The following is a 22,385-nucleotide window of genomic DNA, read 5'->3' on the forward strand; positions in this document are numbered from 1 at the left end:
AAGGCCATCATTTCCTAAAAAAATACAGTGTCTATGACTTTCAGCTTTTCCCTCTCCTCTTAGGAGCCTTGTATAAGTATTTCAAGTCTGTACTATTCAGTTTAGCAGGTGATTACAGATTATACAAGTAAGCATACTTGTATTATTTTGGTATTTTGATAAAATCACTACTCTACCAGTTAGACTGTGTGCTTAATTTTATTATTTTTTTGTACTGCAGTGTAGTTGATGGACCATGCTGCACAGCAAAGTGACTCAGTTACACACACAGGGACATTCTTGTTTTAAATATTCTGTATGCTTCTTGATGGAAGATCCGTGTGTTAAACTGTTCTCCCTCTGGCTCCTAATACTCAGGAAACACTTGCTAAATTTGGACCACAGGTACTCAGTGGAATTCCCAACTCATCTTTCACCACAACTGTCAACCATATACCCACCCGCCCCTTCCCAAGAAAAAGGAAGAAGAAGAAAAGTTGCACATTACAAATTACAAGGTCCCTGATTAAGAACAATGCCAACCCCCGCCGAGAGGCTTCCGGCTTACCTTAAGCAGAGCACGGGCAATTGCAATTCGCTGTTTCTGCCCACCTGACAATGACAATATATACATTTTAAAATTGAACGCCTTAACAAAAATTCTTGGTAATAGGCTTTTCTGATGAGCCATGTGGCAATTTGAAGGTAGTTTCTCCCAGTCATAGTTGAGACAGATGCGAGAACAGAAACCTACGTTTTAAATATTATAATGTTTCCTCATCTATCTCAAGATTAATAATAACAATAATTATTATCATGGCTAACATTGAGGAATTCCTACGTCCCAGGCATTTCCTAAATGCATTACATGTATTATTTCATTTCATCTCAAAAACAAGCCTTTGAAGTAGATCCTATAATGATTCTCTTTTTACAGGTGAAGAGCTGAGGCACAAATACCCTGTGAGAGGCCTCACAGCTGGTCAGTGGCAGAGCCGAGGTCTGAACAGTGTTGTGTGCTTTTAACCACACACGTGCCGTGCCCCGCCAGAGGGCACCTCTTGGAGCAGGAAACGAACAGGAAACTCGAGGAAGTTAGAGGTTTCAGAGCAGTACGTGAGATGGACAGGAGCGACAAGGAGCTGGGACTGGTAACTCCACTGTCCGCCCAGAACACTACTCCATACTTCCACTCTCACGCTGTTTTCTTTTTCCTGCCCCAGGGAACAACCGACACACGCGGTACTTTGTGCGTGTATGAAAATGGGAGCAACAGACAGACTATACCATGCTAGCCAGCCCCCTTTGTAAAACTCAAATTCGACTAAACGCCAGGGGGTGGTGTGGGGGAAGGGGGAGGGACGGACAGATGATACTTCCCCTCCTCGCCCCTGTTGCACCCCACCCTCTCCTTCCCCCCAGGGACACTCTCCTAAGTTATAACTGGTGAAGTCTCAGCGCAGGACTCAACTCACTCCTCCCAACTTAGTTCATGTTAGGAAACTCAATTCCACTTTTGGTGACGAAAACATTCCTTTTTGGTTGATGTTACTGGCTGAACCTACTCATTATTTCATCTGAGACAAGTTAATCATTTAAACTGAAATGGGTGGTGCTGCTAAAAGCTGCCCTCAACCAGGCAACCCCACCCTCACGAGGAGGGAAGGAGGAAAAACCCTTCCTTTCCCAGTTCTCTGGTTGGTGGGGGTCTGAGTGCTTGGTGTGGGTCAGCAGAGCGGCCAGCAAGGGCTCTGGTCAGCTCTGAAAACCCCAGTGCCAATGCGCACACGGGGGGGGGCCTTCCTCCAGGGTAGACTGTGACCTTTGGTTATTTCACTGGAGATGGAGCTTGAGCATCCTGGTCAAAGGGAAGGACATGCAGCACCTGTTCCAAGCGAGCAGGTGCTGTGCTCATGGGACAGAGCACAGGTAGCTCCCCACCCCACCCCTCCATCTCGGTAATTTCACCACCAGCAGCTTACACTGGAGTCCTGCCCAAGGACACGTCTGTTCCAGCGACACAGTAGTGGTTCTACTCCCGGAACTTCTCCAATCTATCAAAACCCCGGAACTTCCCCAATCTATCAAAAAACATTTTTTCATCTACTGCCTATCATTGAAACAAATCATACACAACAAACTTAAAACGTTTTTGTGTTAAACTGTCTGCAGTCTAGGTTCAAGCAAACGGTTTAGCACTGGAAGGACTCCTGCCCCCACCCAACCCGGCAGCTTCACTCTGACGTGGAGGCCTCTACCCCCTGCTCGCACACATCCCGTGACAGAGCTCGTCGTGAAAGGAAGTACAGTTGAGTATTTGTAATAAAAAAAAAAAAAATCGGTGTTTCACCAAAGATTTACTCCTCTATCCATTGGTCCCACTTCTGTACTTGAAAGCAATAGAACTGTTTTCTCTTTCCCTCCTGGAAACACCGCCCCCAAAGGCGATCTGACCTGCGGGGTGAGCCGATACCACGGGCCAGATGGTGCCACAGCCCTGCGAGCCCCCATTCGTCCAGGACGGGGCAGAGCGGACTCCACCTGGGCCAGGTCTGGACCAGGGCCTGTCTGTGCACAGCCTCACGCTGAGAATGCTTTTTATGTTTTAAAGGAGTCGTTAAAAAATAATAAGAAGACTGTGACAGAGACCACGTGTGACTCACAAACCTAAATCATCTACCCTCTGGTCCTTTACAGAAAAGTTTGTAAGTCCTGGGTCTACACGTAACCTACGAAGTGAGGGATAAGGAGCCCCTTCAGCTGCACGTCTGCCCTGATGCAGTCTCTGCCTCCCTGGACAAATCATCCTGCCATCCGCGGTATCTGTCTTATTTTGTACAATTTTCAAGGATCTCGAGTTACAAAACGTATCTTTTCTGGGACGAGAGAAAGCTGCTGTGGCTGAGTACTACCCAGTGGGACACCAGTGGGAATCTGGAAACATCTCTGGGGTAGAAAGTGAAAGGAACTGGGGAGTTGTCCACATACAAAAGAGATGTGAGAAAACGAAAAAGGTTAATTTCATAAACTCTAAGGACAAGAGCCTAATTAGAAAATAACACTGCGACAGGAAGTGTTTAGAGAGTGTTTGCTGCAAAGGGGAAACAAAAAGGTACCTGAGAGGAGAACGCCCTTTTCTCCAACCACAGTGTTGAACCCTTGAGGGAAATGTCGGATGAAAGCAGCTGCATTGGCTACACCAGCCACTTTCTCTACCTGCTCGGCCGTCACCGAGGAAGGGTCGTCTGCACCATAGGCAATGTTTTCCGCAATTGAGCAAGAAAACAAAATTGGTTCCTGCACATTGGAAATAAAACGTATTTACTGCAAATTGCAACAGTCTAGTAAATACAGTGGAGCTTAGTACAATACTTACAGCTAAGACACTAAACGGTTCCCAGAGAATATATACTGTTTTTCTGGTTCATTCTCCATAAATATACCCCATGGGCGATTAAAAAATTCATGCATTAGCACAAGCAGGACTGCATTTATCACCTGTAGGTCCCCCACTGCAGGACACAGGGTCCCACAGTAGCCACCTGCAAGCGTCCGGCATACAGCAGGCGCTCTGTAAATGCAAGTTCCCCTCCCCGAGCAGGACCCTGAGCCCGTCTGCATTCTCCAGCTGCCTGCCTTCCAAGGGCAATGGGAGAATCCATTTATATCACTTTTTGATATACACACAGAGCAGAAGGGAACGTGGCATTTGGACAGAGCTATTCTGTGGAATAATGCTAAAAAGCAAATGAACTCCCAGCTTCTTTCTCCCTCCCTAATAAGGCTGTGGCACTGCCGTTACCCTTGCACCACCGAGCCAAGCCCCCCGTCGCTGCCCCCCACCAATGGAGTGGTGCTGAGGGAAGGCTCATTAGAGGAAGAGGCTCAGCAGTCGGGGTGCTTGGGTTTGCCTGCTGTGCACGAAGCTTGGTGATAAAAATACCAATAGCTGTGTCAAAACTCCCCTGCACCCAGTGGTCCTGTGAAAACAGCCTCATCAAAGACACCGCATTCCATCAAGGTTCTTGAAATCTGCAGCCTCTTTGCAAGGAGACCCTGGCTCTGGCTACAGCCTTTGCTTGCTTGTCTCTGAAACCCATTATGCAAAACAGTAGACGGGCTAGCAATGAAAATGAGAATTGAGGAAGAGCCAGAAGCAGCTAAACAGTTGTATCTTTTTTTTCTCCCCAATCTTCTAGACTATCTGCATTACAAAGTAATGCCAGTTCCCAGCTTCTGATAAAGTCAACGCTTTGAGTGGTTAAAATGTTTAAGGTCTTCAGGAAACAGCACTATTTACAAACCTAAACAACCTGCCCTGGAGACTGGTTTCATACATCTAGAAAACTTCCATTCCTTTTCTTTTGAAAGGTTCAAGACCAAGAAAAAAGCAAATGACAAAAGCAATTTTAAAAGAAAATGTAATAAAAATGGAGCCCTCTCCTCCTACCTGACTCACTGTCCCAATCCTGGATCTCAGCCAGACTGGATTTAGCTGACGGATGTCACGGCCATCAAGACTGATCGTTCCTTGCAGAGAAGAAGGAAAGAGTCACTGAGTGTCATGGGGCCAATGACTCATGTAAACACAGAAAGGCTCTGGTGTGAAAATTCTAGACTCAGTTTTTTAAAGATCAGATACTCAAAATCTCCAAACAGAATCTAAAACCAACGTATTTTAGGGAATTTCAGAGCTAAAAGGGACTTTTCTGGATTGTCCATGCCTACTATCTCCCTGCAGTGGTTAGATGACTAAGCCCACCTAGCTCATCCATCCGGCTCGCCTTCCCGAGTAAGCACAGCTGGAGAGTCTGCTGTCTGCAGCTAACGCTCTGACACGGTGGCAGGGTGTTTCAACAGTCAGATGTAACGCTGTGACCTCAGCTGACAGAATTACCTCTACACCTTGAGGGAACGCAATCATGCTTCCCGATGACAATGACAGTGACCAACACAAGAAATCCCATTCCTTCTCAGTTAGGTGTGTGGCATTATACAAGCCAGCTGTAAACTTTCATAAACCTACAAAAACCTGAGGTCTTGACTTAAAAAGTGTAAGTGTTCTATAGGCTACACAAGGCAGGAATGTAAGTGTAGTTGCTTTTCTCCTTGATTTATTCACCGTGATGAAGAAACTAGAGACTTATTATTTTGACTTGATTTGTATCCCACTCACCAGGATTTTTCTAAACTCAGAATTTTACAGCAAGTAGAAGGTAAACCAAGGCAGTGATTCCAGAGGCAAACAGTGTAGTAATACCCATTTTAATGCACCTGGTGGTTCTGTGGGTCAGGATCTGTGAGTCAGATAATTACCTGGCACATAACTAGCTCTCACACTGTTGTAGCCAAAAAGACCATAAGACATACTCTTCAAATTCACGGTTTTATTTTATACGGACAATTGTTTTCTTGCTGAGAAATACCATTCTTTTTTTTTTTTTTAATATTTATTTAATTTTACTTTGGCTGCGTTGGGTCTTAGTTGCGGCATGCGGACTCTCAGTTGCGGCATGCATGTGCGATCTAGTTCCCTGACCAGGGATCGAACCTGGGCCCTCTGCATTGGGAGCGCAGAGTCTTAGCCACTGGACCACCAGGGAAGTCCCCATCATTGTTTTCTTAATCCAAAAACAGACTATCTTCTCCGAGCTCTGACACAAAGAAGGATATCAACCCTGTAACTGTGTGTGGTGATGGATGTTAACTCGACACGCTGTGGTGATCATTTCACAGTATATACACATACGGAATCATTACGCTCTACACCTGAAACTAATATGGTGTAGGTCAACCGTATATTTTAAAAAGATATAAAGAAGTAAAATAATGTGTTCTTTGCTCTGAAAGCTGCTATAATCCAGTTAAAAATTTTTTAAAAAAACATGAATGAGAAAAATCCGTAAGAAAATCTCTACTACCGCAAGCAAGCTTCAATGGAGCAGCGGCCCAGAAGTGAATCAGTGACGGCCACGTGCCGTGTCTGCACACCAGCCCCAGGCAGGAGGACCGCAAGGCTTCAGGGAGAGCCCGGGCTCCTGCACAAGCTCAGGGCCGGCACAGAGTGGCATGTACTCATGGTGCTGCCGTGGCCGGTGGTGCTCAGCAGCCCCGAGGCACCTTCTCGGAGCCCCTCTCCCGGTGGAGGAAGCACCACACGGGAGATGAGGAGGTGGGGTTCAGGAAGTCACTCTGGACCTGAGTGGCGAACACAAGATATACAACGTGCCTGATGGGCCCTCTGTGTGAGCTGCCATAGCCCGAAAGTGAATCCTCTGTTTGGGACTTCCTTGCTGGGAACAAACCCTCTGTGTTCAGAACTCGCGCACTGCACGGCCCCTGCGTAACCTGACCCTCTCTGGGGGCTCAGGAGAGGCCTCCCGTCCTACAATGTGCTCAGCCACTCACCAGCGCTGGCGTCGTACAACCTCAGCAGGAGAGAAATCACTGTTGATTTGCCAGAACCACTTGGGCCAACCAGCGCTGTGATGGATCCTGCTGGGATAGAAAGGCTGAAATCCTGGAATATGGGCACCTCTGGGCGAGCTGGATAGGCGAAATGCACGTTCTTGAACTCCAAAGCGCCCTGGAAGCTCTTCTCGTTTAAAATGGCCCCCTCTGCAAGGGAAGATGGAGCTCCAATCACTCAGGGCAAAGCTCAGGCTCACAGCGGAGCCCAGTGCCCGCCTGTCTGACTGCAGACGCGGCCCAGCACGGAGAGTCCTGGAGTCTGGGCTCTTCCCGGGCAAGTCAGGAGGCCTCCGACCAGCGCTTCCCTGAACCCGCTCTGCATCGGCAGTACAACCATACGCCCGCCACCTTGCTGGAGCCTCGCAGCCCTGAGAGGTAGAAGTCCCCATCCCAGTCTTACTGACGGGACGCAGAGGTGAAGAGGGGCCAGCCTGCCCGTGCCAACCGAGCCGCGGATGGAGCTCCCAGCCCGGGAGCCATCCGGGCGAGCCCAGTGGCCTTCTCCCTGTATGCCGCCTCTGCGGCTCCCTTGTCTAGGGTTTACCTCACCTTCTCTAAATCAGTGTTTTCAGAGGATGATGATGAACAGGCGGGCGCTGCACAACAGCCCCGGAGCTAGAGGGGGGTCAGAGGTCTGCTCTGTCCTGTGTAACCTTGCTCCTGTCTTGGGAGAAGGGGCTCAGTCTCTCCCAGCCTGTCATAGTGGAGAATACTGGGAGTCCACTGCTGACCTGGGGCCAACTGCCAGTACCTAGGGATCAGCGAGCAGCTGGCAGTGGCTGCCGCTCCCAGCCCCGTCCCCCGACCCCTTGGCTGGCTGGCCCAGACTTCCCGGGAAGCAGCTGATGAAGGAGACAGCTCCAGCCAATTAGCACCAGCACCCTCCACCCCACCCCCGAAGCCAGGCAACTCAGAGGCTTTTATATGTGTGATCCCTCTTCCTGCCTCCCTCCCCCTGCCCACACAAACGTCAAAAGCACCAAGGGAGACGAGTCTGGGCACTGGCCAGGCCCTCCCTATCTGCACCCCTGAGCTGCACTCACTTCTACCCTGCTGTCTGTGATAGCAAATCGCCTGCAGGGAGGTAAACAGTGGCTGCCCACTTTGTGGTCAGTCCCCACGCCTCCAGGGACGCCCTGGGGCCCCAGGACAGCGCCCAGCAGCTGTGCTTCCTCACCGCCCACCCCGCTGACGGCCCTGTCCCTGCCACATGCAAGGGACAGCGTCCCGCTCCAGCTCGTCCATCCCAAGTGGGGCAGGCAGCTGGTGTCACGGTCCGAAACCACATTTGTTTAATCCCAGCCAGGAGGAGCAAACCCATTTCAGACCCACCATTGAAAGGAAGCTCCGGCTCTCTCTCGAGGAGCTCCCAGAGGCGGCCCCCGGCACCCAGGCCCTTCATCAGCTCTGAGTAGAAGGAGCTCAGACCTGGGCGAGAAGCAAAGGCACACGTCTATCACTGGTACCAGGAAACGGCCCTCTGCTACTCCCGCACCTCTGGGAACAGTGACCACAACCTGCTGTTAATACAGAATCTGATCTGAAGCAGCTACCTGGGAATCCATCAGAGTTCCCTCAGTCTCATACCCTTGTGTTCCTTCAGTTTCTCCTCCTCCAATTTCATTATTTCTAATAAGAATTTAATGTTTGGTCAGATCAGGGAATTTATAAATACATATAGTCATACTAATCAACCACTGAATTAAAATCACAATGTTAGGGCTTCCCTGGTGGCACAGTGGTTGAGAGTCCACCTGCCGATGCAGGGGACACGGGTTCGTGCCCCGGTCCGGGAAGATCCCACATGCCGCGGAGCGGCTGCGCCTGTGAGCGGTGGCCGCTGAGCCTGCGTGTCCAGAGCCTGTGCTCTGCAACGGGAGAGGCCACAGCAGTGAGAGGTCCGCGAACCGCAAAAAAAAAAACAAAAAACAAATCACAATGTTACATAAAAGTCTACCTACTCAAAAACATAGCAATATAAATAAAATATAATGCTTATCCCATACTTATAAGGAACTTAAGGTACCCCAATATTCATTTAAAAGACATATCCACATAATCAAACCCTCCTTTCAGACACTCAACAAATACAACTTTTACCAGGCTAAAAACTGAAAAGAAATTTGGCAATGTTAAATACTCCAACCTCTTCTTTTTTTTTTTTGCGGTACGCGGGCCTCTCACTGTTGTGTCCTCTCCCATTGCAGAGCACAGGCTCCGGACATGCAGGCTCAGCAGCCATGGCTCAGGGGCCCAGCCGCTCCGCGGCATGTGGGATCCTCCCGGACCAGGGTACGAACCCGTGTCCCCTGCATCGGCAGGCGGACTCTCAACCACTGCGCCACCAGGGAAGCCTCCAACCTCTTCTTAAAGCCACTTTTAAACTATGATTTAATTAATGATTTAAACTCCAAGTACACTCCATGTCAACTGCCAGAACATATACTTGTAACACTTTCCCTCAGTAATGATGCTGAAAAAATGCAATTCAAATATTCTGTCTAAAGTATACGGTTATTTATACAAGATACGGTGGATTAAAACCTTCAGGTTAAATTAAGAATGCATTGGTCAGAAACAGAGCCACATACATATAGTCAGTTGATCTTTGACAAATGAGCAAATGCAATTCAATGAAGAAAGGGTAGACTTTTCAACAAATGGTGCTGGAACAACCAGACATCCATGTGCAAAAAAAGATTCAGGACACAGACCTTACACCTTTCACAAAAATTAACTCAAAGTGGTCTAAACGTAAAACGCCAAACTATAAAACTCTGAGAAGATAACATAAGAGAAAAACATATATGACCTTGTGTTCAGCAATGACTTTTTAAGTATCATATCAAAAGCACAATCCACGAAAGAAAAAAATAAGGAAGTTAGAGTTCATTAAAATTAAAAACTTCTGCTCTGTGAAGGACACTGTCAAGAGAATGAGAAGATGGGCCACAGTCTGGGAGAAATTATTTGCAAAAGACACATCTGACAAAGGACTGGTATCCAAAATACAGTAGTTCCCCCTTATCCGCGGGGGATACGTTCCAAAACCCCCGTGGATGCCTGAAACCGTGGTGCCCCATATATACTACAGCTGACCCTTGAGCAACACAGGGGTTAGGGGCGCCAACCCCCTCGCATGTGAAAATCCATGTATAACTTTGTAGCAGGCCCTCTGTAACTGCATTCGTGGATTGTGTAGTACTACAGTACGTATTTATTGAAAAAAAATCTGTATAAGTGGACCCGCACAGTTCAAACCCGTGTTGTTCAAGGGTCAACTGTATTTTTTTCCTACATACACATACTTAAAGTTTAATTTATAAAGTAAGAGAGTAACATTAATAATAAAATAGAATTATAACAATATACTGTAACAAGTCATGTGAACATGGTCTCTCTCAAAGTATCTTGTACAAATTAAATGTCTTTTCCAACTTAACTAAGCAGTGTGGTGTAACTTTTGCAGTTTGAGGTGGGACAGCAACACCAGCATGAATTTCTTTTCCCTTCTTCACAATTTCATGACCAGAAGACTCATTCTTACCATAGATCTCAGTAACCTCAGCATATGATTTTTTCTCTTTCTTTAAGAAATCAAGAACTTTCACCCTTTCACTTAAAGGAAGCACTTCATGGCTTCTCTTTGGCATATCTGAATTGCCAGCATCACCACTCATGCAGTTTGGGGCCATTACTAAGTGAAACTAGAGTCACGTCAATACAAGCACTGCAGTACTACACAGTGCATCTGATCACTGAGACGGCTACCAAAAGACTAACGGGTGGGATGCGCTGGACAAGGGGATGGCCCGTGTCCCAGGCAGGAGGCAGGACAACGTGAGATTTCATCATGCTACTCAGAATGGTGTGCAATTTAACATTTATGACTTATTTCTGGAATTTTCCATTTAATATTTTCAGACTGCAGTTGACAAGTAACTGAAACTACAGAAAGTGAAACCGAGGGTAAGGGGAGCCTATTGTATACAAAGAATTCTTAAAACTCAACAATAACAAGCAGCCAATTAAAAAATGGACAAACAGACATCTCACCAAAGAAGATACACCCATGGCAGATGAATATATAAAAGGATACTCTGCATCACGTCACCAGGGAAAAAAGCAAATTATGACAACAACGAATCTATCAGAACAGCAAAAATCCGAAATCCTAACACCACCAAACGCTGGTGAGGACGTGGAGCAACAGGAACTCCATTCTGGGCTGGTGGGAGCGCACAGTGGCGCAGCCACTTTGGAAGAATGTCTGGCGATTTCTCAGAACACTAAACACACTGTTAGCGCATGCAATCTAGCAATCGTGCTCCTTCGTGTTTACCCAAAGGAGAAGAAAACTTGTATCCACACAAAAACCTGCACACAAGTGTCTACAGCAGCTTTATTCGTAATTGCCAAAACTTGGAAGCAACAAAGATGTCCTTTCAATGGATAAACTCTGGTCCATCCAGACAACATTAAAAAGAAAAGAGCTACTGAGCCATGAGAAGACATGGAGGGACCTTCAATGCCTACTACTAAGTGAAGGAAGCTAAGGTGCAAAGGCTCCACACTGCATGATTTCAACAACACGACATCTGGAAAAGGCAAAACTGTGGAGACAGTAAAAAAATCAGTGGTTGCCAGGGCCTGGCGGGAAGGAAGGATGAATAGGCAGAGCACAGAGGATTTTTAGGGTAGTGACACTACTCTGTATGATACTACAGTGGTGGATCCATGCCCTTATACATTTGTCCAGACCCACAGAACGTACAACACTACGAGTGACCCCCTAAGGTAGACTCTGGACTTCGGTGATAACGTGTCGGTGTATGTTCATCGATTATAACAAATGCACCATCTGGTGGGGGATGCTGATAAATAGGGGAGTCTGTGCATGGGGGGCGGGGGGTCTATGGGACTCTCTGTACTTTCTGCTCAACTTTGTTGTGAACCTAAAACTCCTCCTCTTTTTTTGGCTGCGTTGGGTCTTCGTTGCTGCACGCAGGCTTTCTCTAGTTGCAGCGAGCGGGGGCTACTCTTGGTTGTGGTGCGCAGGCTTCTCATTGCAGTGGCTTCTCTTGTTGCAGAGCATGGGCTCTAGAGCTCAGGCTCAGTAGTTGTGGCACGTGGGCTCAGTAGTTGTGGCTCACAGGCTCTAGAGCACAGGCTCAGGGGTTGTGGCATACGGGCTTAGCTGCTCTGTGGCATGTGGGATCTTCCCGGACCAGGGCTCGAACCAGTGTCCCCTGCATTGGCAGGCGGACTCTTAACCACTGTGCCACCAGGGAAGCCCCTAAAACTGCTCTTTTAAGAAGTCTATTAATTGGAAAGAAGGAAGGAAGGAAGGAAAAGTCAAGGGAAAGAGTTGGAAGTAGTTCACAACATAGTAAAGAGTTTAGACTCTGGAAAACAGAAACAAAGACAAAATGGCCCTGGATAAACAAAATGTGGTCTATCCATACAATCGAATATTATTCAACCACAAAAAGGAATGAAGTACATGCTACAATGTGGGTGAACTTTGAAAACATGCGAAGGGAAAGAAGCCAAACACACAAGGCCACAAACCATGTAATTCCATTCACGTGAAATATCCGGAATAAGTAAATACATACAGATAGGAAGCAAACTGGTTGCTAGGGGCTGGGGAGGGGGGTGTAGACTGCTTGATGAGTATGGGCTTTTCTTCGAGGTGAGGAAAATACTTTGGAACTAAACAGAGGTAGGGGTTGCACAACACTGTGCGTGTACTAAATGCCACTGAGCTGTACATTCAAAAATGGGTAAGTCTGTGTTACGTGAATTTCACCTCAATAAAAATGTAAGAAAAAAGATATTGGGTTTGATAGGAAGATGTAAGAGCCTTCTCTGGTATAAAAGAAACAAGCATGTTTTCCTTCAAATAGCACCTCTGACCCTCTCACAACAGAAAATAAATGTAGAATTTACTGTGGGTTTTTTTTCTTTTCAGTAAAATCTATTCTAAGCAGGAACCAACATATAAAAATTCTGATTTATTTAATAAATAAAACAGGATTTCTTGATTGCAGATTCATTACGGAATCACGCTAAACAGTGAGCGTCACAAAAACATTTAAAACCCAACTCAACCTGTAACAGGTCCCTACAGTCCCGCCCACACTTCACTCCTCTCTCCACCTCCACACGGCAGGAACCATCAACCAGAGCCGTGGGGTGGCCTGTGGCTCAGGAGGCCGAGCCCCCCGAAATCTCAAGCACAGACAAAGCCTCAGCAGCACGTCTGTGACCAGGGGAGGTAACTGACTCCCAGGGGACGGGAACTGTGTTTCCAACCAATTTCTGTGCAAGACACAGCTATGAACCTGGGACAAAAGATAGGGCAGCAGAACACCCCAAAACAGAGGTAGTGTCTATCAGGTCAAGTACTATGGAAAAAAGGAGGTGTCAGCAGAAGGACTAAGAAAGATAAAGACAAATGTGGCAGAAAACGCAAGATTGGGGGGGGGCAGGAGGAAAGCTGACAGTGGTCAAGCGTGGACCGTGCACAGGAAGGCCACAGAGAGGGAAGGTGGCGGCAGACCAGTCCGCTCTGAGGTGGGACAAAAGGCTGAAAGGAACCCACCCACACGGGTGTGCGAGTGTACAGCCCGACAGGCCCAACCCAAGAGATGGAGAGAAAAGAGAAACACTGTCATTGCTCTGTCCTCCTGAACTGGCCCTCTCGCATCCCAAGTCACTCAGCACCCGGAAGTGTCTTGATCAGGTTTGTCTTCAAGACCAGCCAGAGGAACTAAAATGCTATTTTTAAAGGGGTCTCTGGAAATCTCGGTCCAGAAAACATCCTCACTTGCCTGCAGATGTCTAAGGAAAAGCCTATACCTTTAACGAGTAGAAAACCCTGAAACCCTGAAAACAAGAGTGTTGGGTTGAGGTGACCCCTATGGGATACCTGAGCTCCTTGGACCAGACTTCAGTGTTTATCTAACCTTTCCATCTCTTTTCAAAGAGAAGAAGGAAAACAAAAAGCAGGAAATCATCTGCTCCCAGTTGGCTGGGGCCTCAGGAAAGCTACGGAAAAGAAAACCTCGCAGACTCCATGGATCTTGCTTCCCTTCACTCAGAAGTGGACGATGAAAGCTCATCGGAGAGACTCTTGACAAAAGCAAGCAACTGTGCTTCATGTACTTTATCGCTTGTATTTGTGATTGTTCACTAGTTTTGAACATGGCTGACTTTGTACAGAAGGAGCTTCACTCCCCACCAGTGACTTGCCCATCATGGAAGCATCACCACCAGAGGACGGGGGTTCCTGTACATGCCTGTTCACACCACCCTTCCTCCCCAGCATCCATCCTACGGTGAAAGGGAACAGGCTGCCCTACATGCAGCTGGAAAGAGCTCCAGTGAGACCCGGAGCTCCACCAGCTACGGGGGGCCTGCAAAACCCTGGAAATTCCAGACCCCAGGGAGGATCCCACTTGTATCTTTGCTCTTTCTTTCAAAGTCAAGTTGAAGTAACATTCTAGGAGAGGTTTTTGCAGTTAGTTAATTGATGAGAGGTGGAGTAATGGGAAAGTTAAGTTTTCATTTCAGAAACTATAACCCTATTTTTGATTTGTAAATCCCCAAGCCTATTTAAATTATATACCTCCAATGCTTAATCCAACCCAGAAAGCATACATTAGGAAGGAAGAGAGTTCACCCACTGTCATGTGGGCACTGCCCATCAGCAGTCCTCCTTTGTACAGGACGGAAAGCACGATCAGGTTCCCAGAGAGCCCGGTCTGTTAAGGGAAGAAAACACAGAAGTCAGGTGGGAACCAAAGTCGCCAAATGCAAAAAGCATTTACATGGCCTATAATTCCCTTTATGCATTTCACCATCAAGCAAGATTTTTCCAAAATACTAAATAAGTTTTAATCTGAATTTAAAAATACTTTTGAAATATCACAATATTGAAGGAAATAATCTCATTAACACAGAAACCTAAACACTAAGTCACCCGTCAGATTCCTATTTTACTCAGTCTAATCAATTTGCAAAGGAGAAAAATGATAGTAAGGAGGCCTTCCCTAACTGGAGGAAATCAGTACACTGTACCGTGATGGGCTGGGCAGGCTGCACTGAGAAGCTAGAGCCCTGCATCTTGCTCACCTGCCCTGACCTGCGTTAAGTGTGTGGTCTCTGTAAGCGCTGCCTCCTTGGGGCTTCCTATCCGTTAAGTCACGGCTGTTACTGAATCACCTCTAACGTTCTAATATGTTTGAACATATTATGCATTTGCCATCATGGTGATTTTCTAGTTCGGTGTCCTACCCGAGTTCAGTGTGATCAATGTGATCAATTTTCTTATACTTCCTTCTTGAAATACACCGAGATTATTTTGGTTAATCGTCAGTGGGTCTCAAACTGCCTGCATCAGAATGACCTGGGGCTAAATCACGGATTGCCAGCCCCATCCCAAGAGTTTCCAATTCAGGACATCCTGAGTGGAGCTGAGAATCTGCGTGCCTAACCAGTTCCCAGGTGAAGCTGACATGCCTGGTCTGAACCACACTCTGAGAATCAGTGCCCAATCCCACCCTGTCTGGGTCTCACCACCTTTCCTTTAATTACATTTACTTGTTTTCCTCCTCCTTCACAAAAATATTTTAAGGATGGTAATTCTTACTCTTGAGGGAGAAGCATTTTCTATGTATGGCAAGATTCACAGAATAAAAACCCCTCCCAATCACAACGTCTACCCTTTCCACTCTTTCCAAAGTGATCTACTTACTGCTCCAAAGAAACCAGCCCGAGCAAGTGCCTCTTTCCTTGCTAACTGCATCACATGGTCCACTTTGCTGGTGTATTTCTCTATCTCAGTCATTTCTTTCCCAAAAGCTCGAACAGTTCTTATATTTCCAATACGTTCCTCAGCTAGCTGGGAGAAATAATACATATATTTCGAGGGAGGCAAAATTAAAATGTGGTTCTCATTTTTAAGATACTATCAATAGAAAGCTGCTCATGATATGCAACTAAGTCAAAAATAGATTACAAAGCAGAGTATATGATAAACAATCCTGTTTTTGGAAACAAATATATATCTATACATAGACACATACATATAGGTAGATAAAGAGATAAATGGGAAGGTAGGTAGATAGATAAAGAAATATATTTTACGCAGTGAAAAAGACAGATGAAAAGGATAGACTCCAAAATGTTAATAACATTCATTCTGAGAGCTAGAATTATGCATGTTATTTTTTCTCTTTATATTCTCAAAATTTTAGTTTCAAAATATGCATGGTTTTGTGACATGAAAATATAAGTTATTTTTAATTTTTAAAAAAGACAATACTGGATAGCATTACAAAGCTACCTTTATTAATTAATGAAGGACAGTATCATCCAGAAACTATTTTCAGAATATAATTAGCTTTTTCGTCCTATAAGAAATAGTGACAGTAAGAAGTTCACACAATGTACAGTCAAGTGGGCCCAACGCTGAGGTGTGGGTACTAATCTAGTCTAGAAGGCAGAGTACTTTGTGTTGCTAAGATCCGGAGGGCTAATGTAAGGAAAAGGAAGTACTTTTTTGAAAAGCTTCAGCACATCCCTTAGGGTCTGCCCACCGATACCCTGGCTCTGAGTTCATTCAAGTGGAGACCACACCAGGGAGGGGCCTTTACCTGAGTGGCTTGTGCCAGGGAGTCCTGAGTGACTTTGGTCAGTTTCCGTAGGTATCGGCCATAAAGCACAGCAAGGACGGATATTGGAGGCACCACACTCAAAACAAAAGTGGCCAGATTAGGGGAGACAAAAAACTGTCAAAAACAAAAGCCAAAAGGTATTGTGTTACACAGAGTAGCAAGACATTCTCACTGCCTGCTCTAAGTGTGTGTGTGTGTTGAAATTAACAGGCAGGCTCAAAGGTGCTGTCTCAAAATCGTACGTCCAGTTTTGGTAGAACTTTTCAAACATTTTCAATCTTCACAAAGCCCCATGAATATTCAGCCTGCCACACGGGAGTGACCGACAGAGAGCTGCTGAAGCAAGGGTGGGGCTCTTTTACCCTCCACTGCTGCACCACTACTGGCACAACACAGGACCAGTGCTGCGTAAATCAGGCCACGCTGTTCACCGACAGAGAAGGGCGGCAGGATGTGAGCAGAGGAAGGAGGCCGCCTTCTGCTCCACGCTGGCCAGATCACACCAGGAGTTCTGCATTCAGGTCCAGATCAAGGGCTCTGAACAACCTGAGCAGTATCTCACTGAAATGACTCAGGTGGCAGCAAGACCAAAAATACCCACATCATATGACAGAGTTGAAAGGGGACTTGGCAGGGGGTGTAACAACCAAGTTAGAGCTGTTTCCGCGGCTCAGAGGACTGGAATCGCAGTCGGATGGATCTAGACTCAACAAAAGGCGGAGTCTCCTAACAACTGGAGTTGCTCGAAGGGGAAGTAACACAGTGGGGTTTTCCCGTAGCCAAGCCTGCAATCAGGTGATTGTATTTTAAATGGTACTAGCATCTCTTCGACAAATTATTAATTATAAAACAGTATCATCAGTACAAGGCTCTCCTAAAATGCTGAGGAAAAGCTGCAGACTGAAATGTAAAGTAAAGGACGAAGCATGCAATCATTCACTTATTTACTCATTGGTTGCCTAATGCTGTCATGCAGCGAACACTATTCTAGGCACCTGGGATATAACTGACCCACGTGGAGCTTCATCCAAGGGGACAGCAAAGGTGAGAGTCGGAGAGCAAACAGGAGAGAGAGAGAGAGAGAGAGAGAAACCACAGGGTCATGTGGTCTTGGAAGAGCAAGTACACAGAGGCCCCGAGGCAGCAATGAGCTCAGCACCTTGATCCATGGGACGACCCACCCTGAGCAGACAAGCAGACGCTGGGATGGCAGTGGCCACAGGACACATGCAGGGGCAGCGAGGCACCCAGGCAGGTCTCAGCACAGCCCAAGCAAGCCCTCTGCACGGGGGGCAGGAGCATCCCTTGGTGCCCCCCAGGCCCTGGGGACGGGCTCAGAACCCTCCCTCCCTGTGCTCCGGTTCCACGCTTAGAAATAACCTTCTGAAGAATATCGCAGGGTGCTGTCATACAAGGAGCGCTGGAGTATCAGGACACACATCTTAATGGTGGGAGGGAGACCCCCGAACGTAAATTACCAAACTGGCAGTATGGTACAGACATCACTAGGTTCTTGGGAGCAGGCTTACCATAGTCGGGTCCAGGGAGCCCATGAGAAACAAAGCACACAGGTCCCAGGGGATGCCCCCTTATGAGGCTCTGCTATGAGCTGAGTGTTTGTGTCCCCCCAAAATTCATATGCCTTTAGCCCCTATGGGGCTGGACTTGGAGATGGAGCCTCTAAGGAAGGAGTTAAGGTAAAATGAGGTTATAAGGGCGGGGGCCCTGATCTGATAGGATTCGGGTCCTTAAGAGAGGAGACACCAGCGAGTCAGCTCTCTCCCCACAGGCACGGAGGAAAGGCCTTGTGAGTGAAGCTCACAGCAAGAGCATGGCTGCCCACAAGCCAAGAGAAGAGGCCTCAGAATGAACCTACGTTGTCAGCACCTTGATCTGGGATTCCCAGACTCCAGAACCATGGGAAATAAACTTCTGTTGTTTGAGCCCCCAGATGTGGTACTTTGCTATGCCGCTCAAGGTACTAAGGCTCCCTCCCTCTGATGAGCCACCTGCCCTACACTGGGACTCTCTTCACCTGCTACAAAAAGAGGTTCCCAGCTCTTCCTGAACCCTGGACTATTAATATCTGGAAATGGTGCTTTAGTTCAGGAGGGCCCTTCTCCCAGAGTTTTGCTTCTCTCTTGGCTGGGCATACATAAGATTTCAAAGCTGTCTTCCATTCTGTATGTCAGATCTTACAGGCTCAACATATCCCTCTGCTCTGGACTGAATGCCCTGTGGGACACAGGACAGAAACCCAAGCTTTCCCACATGTGAGAAAAGATCAGTCACCGTCCTCATTCTAGGGGTCTAGAACTGTGCTAAGATGACAGACAGCCTCTCACAGCTACTGAGCACCTGAAATGTGGCCAGTGTGCTGGGGAACTAAATCTTACATTTTATTTAGCTTTAATTAAAATTTAAATTTAAAAACTGATACTCCATTTCTATTTAGTTATTGGTAAAGTTTTAAGAATGTCTGGGAATTTGGGTATGTTAATATACTTTTTCAACCACAAATTTTATGAAATCTAAATACAGATCAGGTATTCCCAATGAAAATTTAGCATCCAGATTTAGATGTTCCGTAAGTATAAAATACACACTATATTTTGGGGGCTTCCCTGGTGGCGCAGTGGTTAAGAATCCGCCTGCCAATGCAGGGGACAAGGGTCTGAGCCCTGGTCCGGGGAAGATCCCACATGCCGTGGAGCAGCTAAGCCCGTGTGCCACAACTACTGAGCCTGCGCTCTAGAGCCTGCGAGCCACAACTGCTGAGCCCGCGAGCCACAACTACTGAAGCCCGCGCGTCTAGAGCCCATGCTCCGCAACAAGAGAAGCCACCGCCATGAGAAGCCCGTGCACCGCAACAAAGAGTAGCCCCCGCTCGCCACGACTACCTGCACTAAGCAACTAAGACCCCAAAATAAATAAATTTATAAAAGAAAACACTATATTTTGAAATCTTAATATGAAAAAATAATTTGAAATATCTAACAATTTTTATATTAAACACATGTTGAATTGATAATAATGTTTATACTAAGTAAAATTATTAAGATTAATCTCATCTCACCTTTCTTTTCGCTTTTTTTTTTTTTTTTAATTTTTTTTGGCCACACCACGCAGCTTGTGAGATTTTAGTACCAGTTCCCTGACCAGGGATTGAACCCGGGCCCACAGCAGTGAAAGCGCCGAGTCTTAACCACTGGACCGCCAGGTAATTCCCTCTTTTTGCTTTTTAAAACGTGGCTACTAGAAAATGTACACTGGCACACGTGGCCTGCACTACATTCCTACCGGGCAGCCACGCAGGTCTGAAGAGACCACTGGTGTGAAGAAGGGAGCTGGGCTCAAGCCCCCAGCTAAGGAAGGGACACGGGCCTGGGTGGAGCGGCCTTCCCTAAGGGAGGGCAGAGCTGCCTGCGTGCAGGAGGGGACCTGCTCCTGATAGGAGGAGGAGAGGAAACGAGGCCTCCGTCCCATCCAGACGGCAGTGGCAGCTTCCTGCCTTTGGGGAAGGAACTGACACCCCTCCTCTGACCCACGCTCAGGACCTGAGGGCCCTCCCACCACTTTCACACGTTCACGGAAAACCCAGGCAACAAGGTAAGTTTTTCTAAATGCCAACGGTCCGTTCTCCAGACAGGAATTCATGGCAGAGAAGTGAAGGCGCAGGTGCCACCAAGGAAGCAGATGCTCCAGGTCCCCGCGGCCTCTGCGACAGCGATGAGAACAGCTCAACGGAGCGCACCTCATGCCTGAGAAGAGGGCACGGGCCGAGCCCCAGCCGCAGGGCGCCCCGTCAGCCGGGCCGACATACCATCATGCCAACGCCAATGGAAGCCTGGGCTCCGGCCCTGAGCCCGTCCGAGAGGTTCTCGGTCACCGACCGCCCCAGCAGGGCCGCGTCCGAGGACAGGCGGTTGATCAGCTCTCCGGTGCGCGTCTTGTCAAAGAAAGCGACCTCCTGCTTCAGAACCGAGGAAAAGAGCGAAGCTCTCAACCTATTCACGATGCGCTGACCTGCAAGGCAAAGAGCAGTGGCGTCGGCTTGGGCTCAGCCGCTAACACGCAGCCGCGCGGCCCGAGGTTGGCGCCTCTTCTGAGCCGCAGCCCCGGAGGCCTGTCTGCACCGGCTCGGGTGTGGTGGGAGCCCGGGCGCACAGAACGGCACGTGCTGGCGACCAGCACCGATCTCCTCTCGGTGCCCACAGCCCGAGGATGCCGAGGACAGGATACAGCGGTAAACGGAATGTGACCAAGAGACTTTCGTAAAGTATAACTTACAGAGAAGTTTTACAACCTTAACTTCTCAAAAGCTAATTTTGCTTCTCCTTCGCAATCCTTTCCTGGATTTAACTTCGAATGGCAAGAACTGGTTACTTATCTACAGAGTATTTCATCAGCTGAATGGCCAGCAACCGACTCGGAGTCGGGTGTCCCGGGCTCTAGCGTCACTGTGGTGTCACCGCCTACTAACAAGCAGGCCTCACAGTTAACACCGACCACTATCGCCCGGCTCCGCCTGCAGGGGCGGCACAGCGCGGGGCACGTCCCGGCTTCTGCGGCCGCCTCACTCAAACCGCCCGGAAGGCACACAGGCGACTGCGCTCCAATTCACGGAAGAGGCAGGTTGAGCACAGAGCGCATGATCTACAACAATCCCCAGCCCAGTGTTGGCCCTGCCCCCCACGCGGTGGAGGAAGAGAGGACAACATGGGGGCCGGAGCACAGGGAACCCACGAGATCCGCCCCCCCAACCCCCACCCCATGTGGCCCAGGAGGTGGGTCGTGGCACCTGACGTCTGCATGAGGTAGACGCGGACGGCGTTGGCCGCGGCGCCGCACAGGAACACGCCGCCGAGCGCCAGGGAGAGGCGGGTCAGGCTGGAGCTGTAGTCCGCAGAGGGGTTTGTGTAAATGACGTCGATTATCTTCCCCAGGAAGAAGGGGGCGGACATGGTGATGACACTGGACACCGTCAGAAACCCAACTGCAGCTGGAAAACACAAGCAACTCTCCGGTTCATCGGTGCCTCGGCCAAGGGGCAGGGTGCTGAGTTCATCACGCTTTTTCCCGAATAAACTTTTCAGAGCGTGTGATACTCTCAGATGCTGGGAGTCTCCTCCCTTTAGCTCCTGGACCCCTGACTAAAGGGAAGAACCGAGTAGTTTCTGGGGCCAGATCAGGCAGGATGACTGTAAGGGCACTGATCGTCCCCAAGTACCCAGACAAGACGGCTTTTGCTTTACCCTGGTCTGTTGCTCTCTTCTTCCCCAGGAGTAACTGACAGCTAACCACAAAAATCCGTTCCGGCCTCCCTCCCGAGATGATATTTTTCCTACATTCGTGCTACACACTGTTATTTCCTGGCATCTAACTGTATCTTAGCTTGAAGATCAAACTATGCAGGTAAAGCTCTTGATTATGTCTAATATTTCAAAACACTCGAACCTTTGGAAAGCAGTTATGGGCAGCCATTACACATGTGATACGTTCCTTCTTAATATTATTGCTCTGGGAAATGAAGTACCAGAGTATGAGCGTGATAATAAAACATGTAAGAACACAACTGTTCACACACCTTAAAAACAAAAAAGACACAGGGCACAGTATCTTTTCAGAAAAGAAAATATCGAGAAAATCCAATTAGGAACAACATGTATCAGGTAACATTCCTAACAAGAGGAATGCAAATTTACACTACTACACTTTCATCTAATGACTGGCAAAGATCAAAGAGTTTGACAGCATGGTATTGGTAAAGCTGTGGGAAAAGAAGCATTTACACTGTTAGTGGGTGTGCAAACTGGTACAGTTGCAATGGCAGAGCGATGTGATCTTATCAGTCAAAACATAAATGCACATTCCCTTTCATCCACCAATTCTACCTCTAAGATTCTAACTTACAGATACACTCCCATATGTGTATGCAAAAAATGTACACTCAAGGGTGTTCATTATGACATTGCTTATCCCAGCAAAAGATTCAAAATATCCTAAACGTTCATTAATGGAGAAAAGTTAAATCAATTATGGAGCATTTATTTTATAAATATTATGCAGTCATTAAAAAGAACGAGGTGAGTCTATACGAAGCGACATGAAGCCATCCACCAAGATACACTGTTAGTGAAAAAGCCCAGGACACAGATGTTAACATCTGTGGCACTTTTTTTTTTTTTTTGGGTATGCGGGCCTCTCACTGTTGTGGCCTCTCCCGTTGCGGAGCAAGTCTCCGGACTCGCA

The 22,385-nt window shown here is 47.6% G+C and overlaps 1 protein-coding gene and 1 non-coding gene across 3 annotated transcripts in view; both read right to left on the reverse strand.

Annotated features, from left to right (window-relative positions):
• The window catches only part of ABCB10 (ATP binding cassette subfamily B member 10), a 32,257-nt gene that overhangs the window by 3,444 nt on the left and 6,428 nt on the right, over nt 1–22,385 (reverse strand). For both annotated transcript variants that reach the window (XM_024765596.1, XM_024765595.1), the window contains exons 2-11: nt 20,935–21,135; nt 19,957–20,159; nt 16,113–16,247; nt 15,212–15,358; nt 14,084–14,219; nt 7,783–7,878; nt 6,388–6,597; nt 4,430–4,509; nt 3,096–3,276; nt 548–591 (exon numbers count right to left, since the gene is read on the reverse strand). In XM_024765596.1, the coding sequence (XP_024621364.1) occupies nt 548–591; nt 3,096–3,276; nt 4,430–4,509; nt 6,388–6,597; nt 7,783–7,878; nt 14,084–14,219; nt 15,212–15,358; nt 16,113–16,247; nt 19,957–20,159; nt 20,935–21,097 (1,395 nt within the window). In that variant the 5' untranslated portion in view covers nt 21,098–21,135. The remainder of the gene's footprint in view (nt 1–547; nt 592–3,095; nt 3,277–4,429; nt 4,510–6,387; nt 6,598–7,782; nt 7,879–14,083; nt 14,220–15,211; nt 15,359–16,112; nt 16,248–19,956; nt 20,160–20,934; nt 21,136–22,385) is intronic.
• TRNAG-CCC (transfer RNA glycine (anticodon CCC)) lies at nt 5,510–5,582 on the reverse strand. The gene has a single exon. It is a non-coding gene; the product is annotated as a tRNA-Gly (tRNA).

Source organism: Neophocaena asiaeorientalis, unplaced genomic scaffold (genome assembly GCF_003031525.2).
Source record: "Neophocaena asiaeorientalis asiaeorientalis breed wild unplaced genomic scaffold, Neophocaena_asiaeorientalis_V1.1 scaffold369, whole genome shotgun sequence".
NCBI lineage: Eukaryota > Metazoa > Chordata > Mammalia > Artiodactyla > Phocoenidae > Neophocaena > Neophocaena asiaeorientalis.